Source organism: Ammodytes marinus, assembly GCF_949987685.1.
Source record: "Ammodytes marinus genome assembly, chromosome: 11".
Taxonomy (NCBI): Eukaryota; Metazoa; Chordata; class Actinopteri; order Uranoscopiformes; family Ammodytidae; genus Ammodytes; species Ammodytes marinus.
Genome location: NC_137215.1, coordinates 10,532,495 through 10,546,636, shown reverse-complemented (window position 1 = coordinate 10,546,636; position 14,142 = coordinate 10,532,495). Strand labels below are relative to the sequence as shown.

At 40.0% G+C, this 14,142-nt stretch overlaps 1 protein-coding gene across 1 annotated transcript in view; it reads left to right on the top strand.

The window, feature by feature from the left end:
• The window catches only part of grid1a (glutamate receptor, ionotropic, delta 1a), a gene marked incomplete at its 3' end in the record, with an annotated part of 218,741 nt that overhangs the window by 135,270 nt on the left and 69,329 nt on the right, over window positions 1–14,142 (top strand). The window contains exon 4 of the mRNA XM_080037081.1: window positions 6,754–6,959. Coding sequence (XP_079893207.1) covers window positions 6,754–6,959 — 206 coding nt within the window. The remainder of the gene's footprint in view (window positions 1–6,753; window positions 6,960–14,142) is intronic.

The window sequence follows — 14,142 nt, the reverse complement described above, 5'->3', positions numbered from 1 at the left end:
CTTCACCACTTTCTTGTTCCATTTGTCATTTTACATTTTTGACACTCAAATTGATTCTCTGTTGTGAAGGAGGGAGATTGCGTTCCATAATTTGTTTCACAAGTAACAGAAATAACATTACTATTATGCTATTGTAGCTCCAGAAGTAGCTGGAAAACATTGTGCCATGACTGTAGAGAATCCTAATGTGGGTCTGCCTTGTATGCCTTCAAGCAAAATAGAGGGAAGACAAATGTATGATAATCCTTTAACAGCATTGCTAACCAAAATACCCTTTACATCTTTTAAGATCCAGACTTTTCTTTTCGTTGTTAAGTTGTTTTTGTTCCTTTCTTTTTTCTTCTTTTTGTCATTCTCTTTCTTTCTAATCTGTAACAGTGAGCTATAGTCAATAATGCTTTGCTTCTTTAAAAAAAAAATACTTTTGAAGATTCAAGCCATGCCCTGGCAGTGCTGAAGTGCAGTCCAGTGCCCCAGCTTTTATTTGAAATAGGACTAAAAAACAAACTTGACAGCAACCTCTTGCTTTACCGTCAAACACCATGCAGCCCTTTGTGCATTATGGACATTGTTCTCAAAGCAACCGGATCGCTCAGGTATTAAATAAAGCTTTCTTTCATTTCCACACAAATGTTCGCTGTAGGACTGTCACTGCATTTTAATGATACTCTGAATCGAATGATCTGTTTTTATTCCATTTTGTTTTACATTTAACCATGACCAGACCTAGCACCGGTCCATGCTCCGATCACTGCTTTTTTCCTTTCTTTTTTTCTTATTTCATCCATGTCTTTGTTAAGACACTGTTCAGCAGAATGGCGGCTCTTTACATGACTATCTATCTCTACAGCCCCTTAAGTCCGAGATGAGTCATCTTGGCCCGTTCAATAACTTCCATTATTTTAGAATTGAAAAATTGACATGAAATCTTTACATTCGCCCCTAAACCATCGGATTGAGTCTTTACCAATTCAACCAAAACTGCCTGCTCTAGTGATTTACAATGATGGCTCCAGGGAGGACGATTTCAGCCTGTTGGTTGTCCAGTCCAACACTTTGGTTCAGACTGAAATATCTGAACAACAATTGGATAGACATTGGAGACATTCATTTCCCCCTCTGGATGACTTGTAACAATTTCTGTAATCCTTATTCAATATAAAGCACCACCATCAGGACAAAATTCTAATTTGTCCAGTTGGCTACTATGTTTTATGACCAAATTCCATGCAAAATAATGACATTCTCTTCAGTTCTTTGTGTTTAATGCTACGACGGCTGCAGACCGTCTTGTTTTAAAGACGTTTTGATATGTAATACAGTATATGCTTTTTTAAATGCGGTTAATGTCGTGCTAGCTTGGTACATACACTTGTGTGTATGAAAACGGGAGGCAGCTATTGATTCTGTGTGAGAAGGCGGACAGTGGGCATCGTTCTGCAAACGAAAGCTCCTGTAAATGTGCCTTCTCATTTTATCATAACAAGGAGAGCATAGAATTGTAGAACATCTTGAAGACGGGGTTGATTCTTTTGAATTTCAGTAGACAGGCCTGTGTGAGGTAACGTGCTCAGAAATGACCGTGAAGCTGCCAAGTCGGTTTCTGCCCACCCTGTGATGACTATATCTCTGCTAGAGGAGGAGATAATTAGTTTGGGATTAGGTGTGAGATTGATTTAACTGCTTCTACTTCCAAGTAGGAGGTGGTTCCTATTGTACAGAGCGGATAGATCCTGTGGAGAAACAAGAAGTACGTCATGTGACTATTAGAGTAAGTGACAGATTGAAGAAAATAAAGCGGGTTCTTTTTAGCCAGCAGTGAGATGCTTCTTTGTATAGTTGCTTTATTTTATCTTATTTAAAGCTACATTCTCGCCATATAAGTTCTGTTACATATCCAACTATAACTCTTTTTTCTTTTTGGCTATATTTTTCACCTGGATTGAACATGCAGGTGGCCGTCAAGTAATTGATCTTTCATAAGAATAGAGAGGGGGAAGAAGATCAAATAGAAACTAAAATAGAGAAGGAAAGGTGTGTAAAGGAAAATACATGAGAAGTTCTAGCTATGTAATGCAGTATACACATATACGACAGTCAGGGAATGGTTTCACATCGAATTACTGTCTGTATGAATTTCATCTTGGAGAGTTCACCAGGAACCATTGTGAAAATGTCAATCACCAGGGTAGTAGGACATTGTAGGGAGTAGGACATATGCAGATATTGTGTATGGATATTGTTCCATTATTCTCCTTGCTCACAAATAAAAACATAAATATCCTGGATGACTATGCACGTAAAATAAGACCGAATGTGGTCTGTGTTGATGCCCAACAATCAGTTGATTATAAAAGCAGTTCACCTAAGTGCCTCAAACAATTATTCTAACCCCTTCTTTTAACACTGACCTCATTTTGAATAATGCTTCAAAAACAAACAAAAAAAGCTTTCACAAAAACTAACCTTGCAGTCTTGTGCAGGACTTATCTGGTTTGCTGCACTCATTCCAGTTTTTATCATTATATTTTTATGTTTCCAATTGTTGCATTCTGCCCAACCTCTCTCCCTTCCAAGCCCATAACATTGTATCATCCCAAAAGGATGTCAGCCAAATTTAAGCAGGGCAATTAATTTCATACCCCTCTTGGACTAAAACTCACTTGGCGGAGAGATAAGCCAAAAATGCAATCACTGGACAGTATCCTTCAGTCCGGCACAGTAACTCCAGTCCAGCACGCTCTACATATTCAGGCCAGACAGCTTTTATTGGAACCATTTTGTTGACAGTGCTTTCCTTCCATTTTTATGGTCTTTGACCAACAAAAGAAAAACTGACACAATATATTCATGCCTATCAAAAGTACAATAGAGAACAGCTGCTTTCAAGAACTTGCCAGAGGCCATTAAGGGCATGTCTTCGTTATGCGCTCCCCTCTGAGCCTCACATTTCTCTTTTTATATTCTATGTTATCAAAGAGGGAACTGTAGGTAAGCATCTGCTTGGATATAGCTACATCATGTTATCTTCACGTTGATTTTACTGTATTTGTTTCATTTTTAATTTTAACAATTCAGGACAATTAGTAGGCCTTTCTATGAAGGTCCAGTCAAAGGTGCCTTCCACACCCCAAGGGGCCATTCATCTTATCTGTTGTGACAGATCACTGGTCACACTTTTTTTTTGCTGTTTGGCATGGTATAAAAGCATTACGCAAATTTTTTCCTTCAGAACGCTGTTGGGTATGGTTGCCTGCACAGCCCAGTTCATAACACATAATATACAATTCATACCTACGTACCCTGAACAACCTGTCCTCTGATAACAAATAACAAGTAAAAAAATAAAACAGATTATATTTTTTGAAGTTCCCTCAAATGCTAATATATTGCAGAGGATGTCTTATCCCTTTTGTGTAGGGATCAATATTTGATTGTATTTGATCATTAATAAATTAAAAATAAAGTGTTTTATTTTTTCAGCTAAGATATTTTGACCGAGTGACCCGAATGTCAAATCTGTATTTCTTGCTTACTCAGGTCGCAGGTCAAGTCAAATCAGCAGCTAATATGTATTACATTTTTAAGCTTTTCTTTTCCCCAAGATGTCCTCATCATGGTTGTTTTGATTGCATTGCTTGCCTTCCAAAATTCTAACTTTTGGATGCATGTGGAGTAATGTAGAGAAATGTGAAAAACATTTTGAAACTAATTTTACATTTAAAAAAAAAAACTCAGAAAATTGTCAAGAAAAAGAAAACAATAAGCTTCACTTCTCCTGAGACTGCAAGAATAAGTTGCTATAATAAGATGATTTGGGGAACTGTTTTGTACTGAACTACTGCTGTGCTGAACTGAACTGTGCCCCAAGCAAACATTAATCATGACAAAATCTCTTGTTCTTTTTTTCAGATAGTAAATATAATCATATGTTAGCATCTAATAGAGATCTCATGACAGTCATTTCTCACATTCTGCTTTCTCTCTCTCTCTCTCTCTCTCTCTCTCTCTCTCTCTCTCTCTCTCTCTCTCTCTCTCTCTCTCTCTCTGTTGCTGTAATTGCTCTTGAGGCAATGCATGGCACACACACAGCGCTTGATACATAAAATAAATAAAAAAAGGTATATAATTAACTGATGATGTTGTTGTTGCAAGAATAACAGTGATTGCTTAAACAGACTCATCTCCATTGTGAGTAAACACAGGCTGGTAGCGCAGCCATTTCTCAGGCTTTTCCGCTTGGATTGCGAAGCAGCTTGACAGCTCAGTAAAAACCTCTGAGCCCTTTGATCATGATATGCTCATTTCTGCACTGCTCCAATCCAAGAGGGAGTCCCGCTTCACTTACAACTCCACTAAGAAAGAGCTAAAGTGGATGTTAGAGCAACCTCATGGCGTAATGGCGTATATATCAGTCTCCCTCCATCTAGTATCCATTTCTATCAAAGTAGATGCGTACAGAATAAGCGAAGGGAAAGAGAGTTATAGAGCACATGGAAAGTTCCTGTCTGTCATAGGAGGAGGAGCATGATGCTGATACAGGAGGGGCAGAGACGGATTAAGTTTTGATATCGAAAACTTTCAGAAGCAGATTTGTGTTCAGCAATGAAGCTTGGGTAAACATGTCCAGAAATCAGACCTTTAATTCCACGTTAATCCTCTTTTCTGCAGCGCTGACCGTGGCTGACACGCTTGCCCTGAGGAAAAGCCTGCTACCGGTTCGGAACGCTGGCTTTGAAGTCAGATCTTCTCTTTTGGGGTCCTAGAGTAGTTATCGCATGCTAGCCTTCCCCCGGCTCTCAATGGGATTAAAAACTTTGTTTGTGTGTTTGTTTGTTTGTTACAGAATGTTTCCTGTATTTCCCATTTGGGTGTTGCACAGATTTTTAACCAACAGAGACATTACTCTACGTTACAAAATGTAGTTTCTGATCATTCATCTTGATCGCCAATCTGCGTTGCATTGTTCTTTGTGAAATTCCTAATCCTTTACTAGATAGATGTATGTTACATTCAAAATGTGTGTTGTTTAAAGGTGTGCAGGTTCTTCTAATGTATGCTGGTTGTACAACAGTCATTAATGATTAGACTCTCGTAGACAGTTCTCCATAGAGGTCAGCGGAGTTCACGACGCCTCTCAGATATGTAATACATTTCTTTATCTCAGCAATTTGTTAGTTTGTGTAGGAGTTAGTTGATTGTTTTCTTGTTGAGTCGACACAAATGTACAGAAGGTTTGTTCGGTTATACCCTCTGGGTTTTGTATAACAGTGATTATATGTAGTCCATAGTCAATATCACCATATGTTGCTGCAGCTGAATATTGTATCAAGAATACATTAGAGCCAAATATAATTGCAATGGCCCAGTCGTGGAACAGGAGGGAAGGAATCCTGATTAACTTACAAATTGTGTGTGTGCTCTAAGAAAAGGAGGGATTACCCAGAGGTTGAGCCTTTGCCCATTGTAGCCAAAGTAACACCACCTAGGGTAATGGTTTCAATTTAGAGAAAAAGAAAGCAAATAGGGGTGTGTGTGTGTGTGTGTGTGTGTGTGTGTGTGTGTGTGCGTGCGCGTAAAATAGTTTTCAAAGAGTGCTGCAGTGAGCGTTTGGCGACGTTTCAAAAATGATGAATGATTTAATTTCATGTTTTGTTCTGCCCTTTTGAAGATTTATTTTCTGTGAGTATTTATTTTACCGTACAAATAAACTGCAATATACAACAAATGGTTCTATTGTTGCTTCACTTTGCCCAAAGACATAGACTGAGAAACAGGGTTGATGTACCAATATGTTGCTTCACTGCTCCGACCAGGTCAGGGGCTTTCTTTTTAGCCTAATTTCCAGTTTCTGCCCTAAGCATCGAACAACTATCATGTGAAATGAGGAACACACACTACAACAGGATGATTTTGTAGGTTTGGGTGTGTGCATTATTGCAGCCATATGTACAGTATGTCTGAGCCAGTTTGGCTTTATGTGCCTCTGTATCTCGTCTTGACTTGATGACTCACCAAACCTCTAGAGATGCAATGGGAGAAAATACACACAAACACACACACACACACACACACACACACACACACAATCTCAATCTCTCTCTTTCACCCACACGCACACACACAGACACACACACAGGCACATACACACACACACACACACACACACACACACACACACACACAAACAGAGCTTTTCCTAATCTCTCTTTAACAATGCGCCATGACTCTGCACATGCTGGGCTGCTTCTCCCCGTTTGACTGCTGGGACTGCTTTGCTTTTTGTGATCCCTCTACTTCATATCACCTTTGATTTGTCTATGCAGCACAAGCTTCTTTTAAGTGGTTTCATTTGAAAACACATACACACACACACCAAACACACACACAGACAAACATATCTCTGGGGAAAGCAACACCTGCCTGCAGTTTAATATCCTGTAAACCCCAGGAAACAGAAAGGCAGGAGCGATTGCAGTGTTTTGTCATGCTTTTAGTTTAGGAGAAAAAGACGAATCCCACCACGAAGCCCTTGGAACGAAGCCTGAAAATAGAGTGCATGTGCAGGTGTTGAAAAAACTGGTTGTTTACCCACAGTTCTGATTAACTGCCACGGGAATAAAGTAGCCTACTGTCTAGCATAGCACCTGCAACTATACCCAAGTATTTGTCTTTCCCTGTCTGCTGTGTGTTGACGTCTCTATTCCCACCACTCATTCTCTGTCATCCCCCCGCCCGCCCCTCCTCCTTCAGATATCCGGGGTTTGCAAACCTTTATGGACCAGTCGTCTCGGCTGGGTCTGGATGTTTCCTTGCAGAGGGTGGACCGCAACGTCAGCCGAGTCTTTACCGACCTCTTCAACACGATGCGCACCGAGGAGCTCAACCGCTACCGGGACACTCTAAGGCGGGCCGTATTGCTCATGAGCCCTCGAGGTGCACAGGTGTTCATCCACCAGGTAGGCTACGTTACTGGCTCTTTTTGTTCACTGACGGATTAGCCACACAAGCAGAAAGACGGTGAAGGAGCCAGATAGAGAGCAGGCCCGACAGCTAATCAACCATTTCATTGCCTGCAACGAGCTGGAGTAAATGAAATAGCTAGCAAAAAATAATTGAGCAATAGGAGATACAATGCCTACTTTTAATTAAAAAACTTGCCCCGGAGACACCGATAGTGACCCTTCACCTTCTTAAAATAAATTGATGAAATAATGTGCAAGTGCCTGTTTGCACCCATGTGGAGTTCTTACAAAACCCCGAAAGCAGATAGCCAAAGATCAGACAGAGATGAGTTTTTGCCTCTGGCCGAGGGAAAAAAACACACATCAGGTGCCAATATTCTGCCACAAATGTTCCAAATATATGATTAGAGCAGAAGCAGTATTTCTGTAGTACCACAGTCATTCAACCTTCTCTGCACTGCCAGTGAATGAGAGTTTTGTTTACAGATCAGCAGCACTCTATATAACCACAGGCAAAGTTCAAACAAGTCGAAGTCAACAGTGTGCCGCCAGAAAAGATTCACATCTTTCTTAGCTCATAAATCCTATAACTTGGAAGCGGTTACTGACCTCTCCGCTTTTCTCCTTCACTTAATGTTTTTGAGTTTTAGCAGTTGAGATGAACTGCTGTGCCCATGGCTGACCCAAATACTAGTAAACTAAAACTAATTGGGAAAGGTGCTTTTAACCTTTTGTGCGATGTTCTTCCCATGAAATTCAGCCAGAAGTGGAATGTTTTCCTTTAGAGCTTTTACTCATGAATACTGCTTGGTGTTGTGGCATGATTTAAGAAAAGACTTGCATGTCATTGGTAATGTTGGAGACAGTGAAAGATATGGCAAAACAAAAAAAGTGTGGCTTGCTCTGAACAGCACAACCGTCCCTGTCTGACATTGTTTATTCTATTTTTTTGGCACAGGCAGTGAAACACTGATAGATTGCCAACTCAAATGAAAAATGTAAACCTCAAATACAGGGCAATAGAAAAAAAGGGTTGTTAAAACATGGTTGTAGATAATTGTTACGCCATCCTTTCAATAGTAACAAACTAATGACGATGTATTTTCCATGTTGCAATATTAACTTTTATTTAATTATGCCTTTGTTGTTAACCAAAAGGCAGATTCATTCATATTATTCATATCCATGTATGACGCTTGGTTGGTTCAGCTTATCAGGCAGTTAGAGGACCAAGGATGTTGGTTTATAACAAGCAATGCAATACATGTGGCATCAAAAAACAGATCCACACATTTTCAACATAGATTTTTACAGAAAATATGTTAAATGTATATATAATTATATAAATAATATATAATTCCGTATATAATATACAAGGATGCAGATTATTGAAAGACTGCACATATTATGTATGGTATGTTTTAAATATATACATATTTTTTAAATGTCCATTTCGAATGTTGTATAATACTTTAAAAGTTCTGCTTTGAGAAGGTATTTTCTCAAATTAAGACATTTGAATAAGCCATGAGTTTACGTAACCATCTCGATTCTGTGAAGACTGGCTGGTGCAAGAGTATAGATGGAAAGAACTACAAAAGTCATGTTGGTGTATTGAAATGCTTTACAAAAGGAATATTAAATGTATGTCCAAATGTATTGTTATGACATTTGGAGCTCACTTGCATTTAAAGATCACAGGAAGATCAGAGAATCGTTATGAGACATGTGGTAGTGATGTGCTATGTACTGCAATCCTGTCTATAACTAATTTAAGTCTTGTCCATATTACAAAGCCTGTGTAAATGCTCAAATATGAATCTAAAACTGAAGCCCTTGCAGACAAATGAATCAGAGCACAGGTTTTGAATACACCAAGGCTTTCAAGTTTCAATAATGAAATACTGCTTTGATCTTTTCCTATACCCCAGTGAATTCTGTTTTAGTACACATTAAACAAACACACACACACACACACAGCTGGAGACATTTCTTTGTCTCATTATATTGCATTTAATCTAGCCAAGTATACCCTTTATCATTCTTCATGTAATTAAAACAAGGCATCTTGGGGACTAAGAAATAAGCACCGCTTCACGTTTAGCACAGCTCCCAAATGCACCTGTGAATATGTTAATATATTAAAAGTGGTGGAGATTTGTTTTCTCATCAAAGCTTCATTAATACCTTGGTAAGTGTTGTCACAAAGCGTACCCAGCCCCCGTCAGAGAAACTGTGCGAGAAGATGTAAATATGCAAATACTTGAAAGGAGAATGGTGATGACACCTTGGAGAGTTAAGTCCTCGTGAACCGTTTCAGCAGGAGAAAAAGGTAGAGTTGTCATGGTGACTGGAAGTCGACAGAATACCTGATAAAAAATTCTTCACGGACAATAAATCTTTTTTTTTCTGCACAATTTGTGAAAGGTGCAAGGATTAGGCCCCCATTTACCACGGAGACCTTCTCTGTTTCTTGATTTTTTTTAATTTGTCATCCGTGTGCCCTAAACTGTGAGTTTTTTCAGCTCCATTGTTCTCCTTTCCTCTCTTCTGTTCTGCCCTATCAACACTTGTTCATTTTTTTGACCTTCCAACATAGACGGATAACTGAACAGGCATAGAAAAACACATGCAAACAACCACCAATAAATGCAAAACAGCCATTAAGAGATCAGGTATGACCTGAAAGAAACGAAAATGAATGCAAAAAGAAGAGCTTTGAAGTTTGAAGAGCCTAGACTGTGTATTAACAATGGATTTTTTTCAGCTAACAGACACACCCAGTACAGCACAGCACAGTAGTGAGGATATATTCACTGATTTTGACAAAGTGATTTTGACAACACACATTTTTCAGAAATGCTGACACAAAAAGGCAAAATGTCCATGAACAACAACAAAGTAACGCAAAACGAAAACAAAGAGATGGAAATGAACAACAGAAATACTGCAGAGAGACATGTGTTACTACACAGAGACAAAGAACTACAAAGAGACGCACAATTACTATAAAGAGATGCAAAATTACTACAAACGATCTAGCCATGTCTCTTTCAGTCTAGGTATGTTGCTCCTTTGTAGGGGGATGGGAACTCTTACAGATCTGTGTGACCATGGGGCCCAATTTCTCATAATCTGTCCATGTCCACTTATTCATCTACAAGGTCAGATGGCGATGAGGGAAAAATGTCCCCATATGCATTGGCAGGTGAAAGAAAGGTACCTTTGACAGGCAGACAGTCAATACAGCTAGACCATTCTCATAACTTTTAATATCAAGTTGATAGTTCAACTGACTAACATTAGTTTGCGGTTTTATGCGGAAAAACCGCAAACAGTCGCCATCCCATCTCTTGTGTGTTTTGTCCATGAAATATTATAGCATATTCTGTCAGCTTCAGTGCCGCCTTGTCCCTGACACCGGTCTGCTCTCTGTTCCCACCACGATAGTAGTACTTCACTTGAGTCACGCAAGCCTTTTAAGGGGCCATAAAGTGGAATTTTAAGCTTTCAACTGTCCCATTGCTATGTCCTTGGGTTGTATTAGTGTGCATTTGCTAAGTCACTTTGATAAAACGATGTACATTTAGGCGTGAAAACTTGACACATATAATGAGTTACCAAAGTCACTTCAATTAATTGTCAACGGTGCAGCTCCAAGCCATATATCTTGGAGACACCCACATTATATTTTTGGCTCTCTGGGTTCTGGCTTTGCAAGTTAGTGATTTATTTTCATCAACATTGATCAAAATACTTTAATCAATTTAAATACCTCTAGTGAATGCAAATTGTGAAAAAGATAATATTCCTTACTACAGGCATTAGTATATTTTGAGACGGTATTATTATTCAGGAGCAAGCAGATGAATGTGATGAATTAAGTATCTCATGCCTGTGAGTATTTTAGTCTTCAACAGCTTTAGAAAATATCATACCTTATTCTCATGTTCTATAGCATTTGTTATCTTTGTGCTTTTGAGAACTCCTTAAGGCGTTGACGTGAGGGGAAACAGAATGAGTGGTGTCAGTTGGCATGCCAGCTCTGCAGGCCAGTTGATGGATGGAGCAGATAGGCTCGGTAAGGTCTGCCTCTTGTGCGGCTTTGCCAAGCTACAAGAGTAACAAGCCCTGCTGTCTGCTGCCAGGGAACGTGAGAGGCAGAAAGAGATGCTGAACAGGGTGGTAGGAGGTTAAAGAGGGGATGATAGGAATATAAATAGAAAGAGGGGGTGGGCAAATAACATGGATATGAAGGCAGGTATAGAAACAAGGGACAGGGGAGATGGATGTAAGGAAGAAAGGTCAAAGATGAGAAAGAGATGGAGCCCTAGAAGAGGCCTCCAACATAATAAAGCACCTCTATGAAACAGTAATGGGTACAATCTAATGGAAGATATAGCAGTGAAGAGTGACAAAAATAGATGAGTCCCTAATGCATGGTAGACAGACAGTACCTATTGAAGAAGGGGGATTTTAGAGTCGGTGGAAAAAGAGATAATTAAGGAATGGATTTTGACAGATGTAAGTGTTTTAATCTGTACCATATTATGAATGTGTGAATGCGTCCCAGGCTGCACATATAATGTGGAAAAGATGAAAACTTGTTCACAGGTTTATGATACAATCCTCCCAGTGTGACAGTTAAAATGAACTCGGCTGGAAGGAGATGCAGTTTGTTTTCCCAAAAAATGCAGCAAAACTAGGTTGTGCCTTGTTATAATCAGTGATGCCGGTATCGGACCTCTTTTTTCAGTAATGAGTAATCTAACGTCTTACTATCTCCAAACCAGTAATCAGATTAAAGTTACTCATCAAAGTTACTCATCAAAGTCACTGTGCGTTACTTTTTCTGTCATTTTCCTTAGTAAAACGTTTTACATAACTGCACAAATGACTGCGATTGCGATTTAATGTAAATAAATGTGCGCACATGTGTCTCTAAACGCTCCAACTGCTCTAACCGCTCCTCTCGTCTTTTTGGTAGCGCCCCTCGTCTCTGCCATGCAGTGTGTGTGTGTGTGTGTGTGTGTGTGTGTGTGTGTGTGTGTGTGTGTGTGTGTGTGTGTGTGTGTGTGTGTGTGTGTGTGTGTGTGTGTGTGTGTGTGTGTGTGTGTGTGTGTGTGTGTGTGTGTGTGTGTGTGTGTGTGTGTGTGTGTGTGTGTGTGTGTGTGTGTGTGTGTGTGTGTGTGTGCAGCAGCATTACGGTCGAGTCTAAAGGTGCGAACACACTACACGCGTTACCCGCGTATGCTTTACGTACGTAACACAGCTAAAATGTTGCTTGATCATTTTGTGTCAAAAATGGTTCTACGCGCGTAACGTGCCTATTTCCCTCCCGATACTGTATTTCCCTAATCAACCATGGCTGCGATCAGACCCGACCCGACACAACAGCGTGCATGTCCGCACAAAAACAACAACAACACGGCCAACAACTGTGCCAAAAGACAAACTGAACAGCACAAATAGCCTTGCATTAAAACAGCATTGCATATTCACGGCAGCTACATAACAAACACAGTTACAGCAGCATCGGTGCACGGCGGCACAACATAAAGGCAAGTAGCCAACATTACCCTACCTGACTGTGACAGGGGACCGTGGCTGGCGTAGATCAACACCGGTGCGTCGCTGTACTTGTTGTGAAAGTCCCCCGGACATAGCCGTCATGTTTGGGTTCATAATATGAGGCGCTAGCCGCCCGCACACAACCGGGTGAGTTAACTAATGCTATACGGCGCTAACTTGGTTTATCGGCTAAAGCACAGCCACACATATTCACTGAATTAACCAGGAAGTCCATTCTCCTGGTTTACTTTGCCCACGTCTTCTATTCCCGAGCTGCTGTCATACAGCACCGGGCCGCCTGTAATACATTTTCTTCCTCGGTGTTTCTCAGCCTCTGTGTATACTGTTCTCCGACCGTGCCAATGTATGTGACGTCGGGTCAAGCCCAACGCTGATTGGCCAACGCGGCTAATCGTCACGCGTAGGAGCGTAAAAAGTAAAACAGTTTTAACTCCGCGCGTAGGGGCGTTAGGTGCGTATATACGCGGCTCATACGCAGCTAACGCGGCAAAAATTTTGCTTCAGCGCGAGTAACGTATGTACGCGCGTAAACCAATGGTTCCCTATGGAAAAATTGCCAATTTGATACGCGTCTGTACGCGTGTAATGCGTGTAGTGTGTTCGCACCTTAAGCTGACCTGTGGCGCAAAACAAACGTTTTCCCCCCATGAAATATAGCGTCTGCTATGGGGATATTTAGGATTCAGGTACGGTGACGTTGAAGAGATAGAAGTGTTTAAAACTTGGAAACTAGACCGGTGGCCGCACACACCCAGTCTATCAACACATCGCAGAGAAAAGTCAAATGAATGCATGAGAGTGATGTGCCAAGCACGTTAAGTTTAAAGACACTGCTACTGTCTTTGCACTTTGGAGGAATGCATTTATTTTCATGGGGTGAAATTTTTTTTTTTTTTTATTATTACATTTTTTAAACCATAATTTTTTTTATTTTGAAAACAGTATGCCTATAGGCTACTAGCCTACAAGCTTTATTTTATATATTTTCAATGATTCTTAATATGTGAATGTTTTAAATTGAGATACATGGGTTTCAAAACCTGTAAAGTAACGTTTAAAGTAACTTGTAATCTAATTTAGTTACTTTTAACATCAAGTAATCAGTAAAGTAACTGAGTTACTATTTAAGGAGTAACTAGTAATCAGTAATCAGATTACTTTTTCAAAGTAACTGTGGCAACACTGGTTATAATACATTTTTTTAAATTTGAATAAAAAACTTCTTCCAAATCTAACTCAGAGATCATCTGTTGACATTAAATGACTTACATCACTGGCATATTGCACGCAGAGGCTCATAAGTATCATAATTCTACTTTGGAAAGGCCAAGGTTTTTTCAAAAATATATTCTAAAACTGTTAGGACAATGTATTTCTCCCATTGTTCAACTGGTCCGTTGTTCCTCTACAATCTGAAGTTTGATTATTGCTGAATCCCCCCATGCAGTTCGGTGGGCTGAGGAGCTCATTGCTTTATGCAGATGATGTTGTCTTGATGGCATCATCGGCTTATGACCTTCAGCTCTCACTGGATCTGTTAGCAGCAGAGTGTGAAGCGGCAGCGATGAGGATCAGCACTGAATCT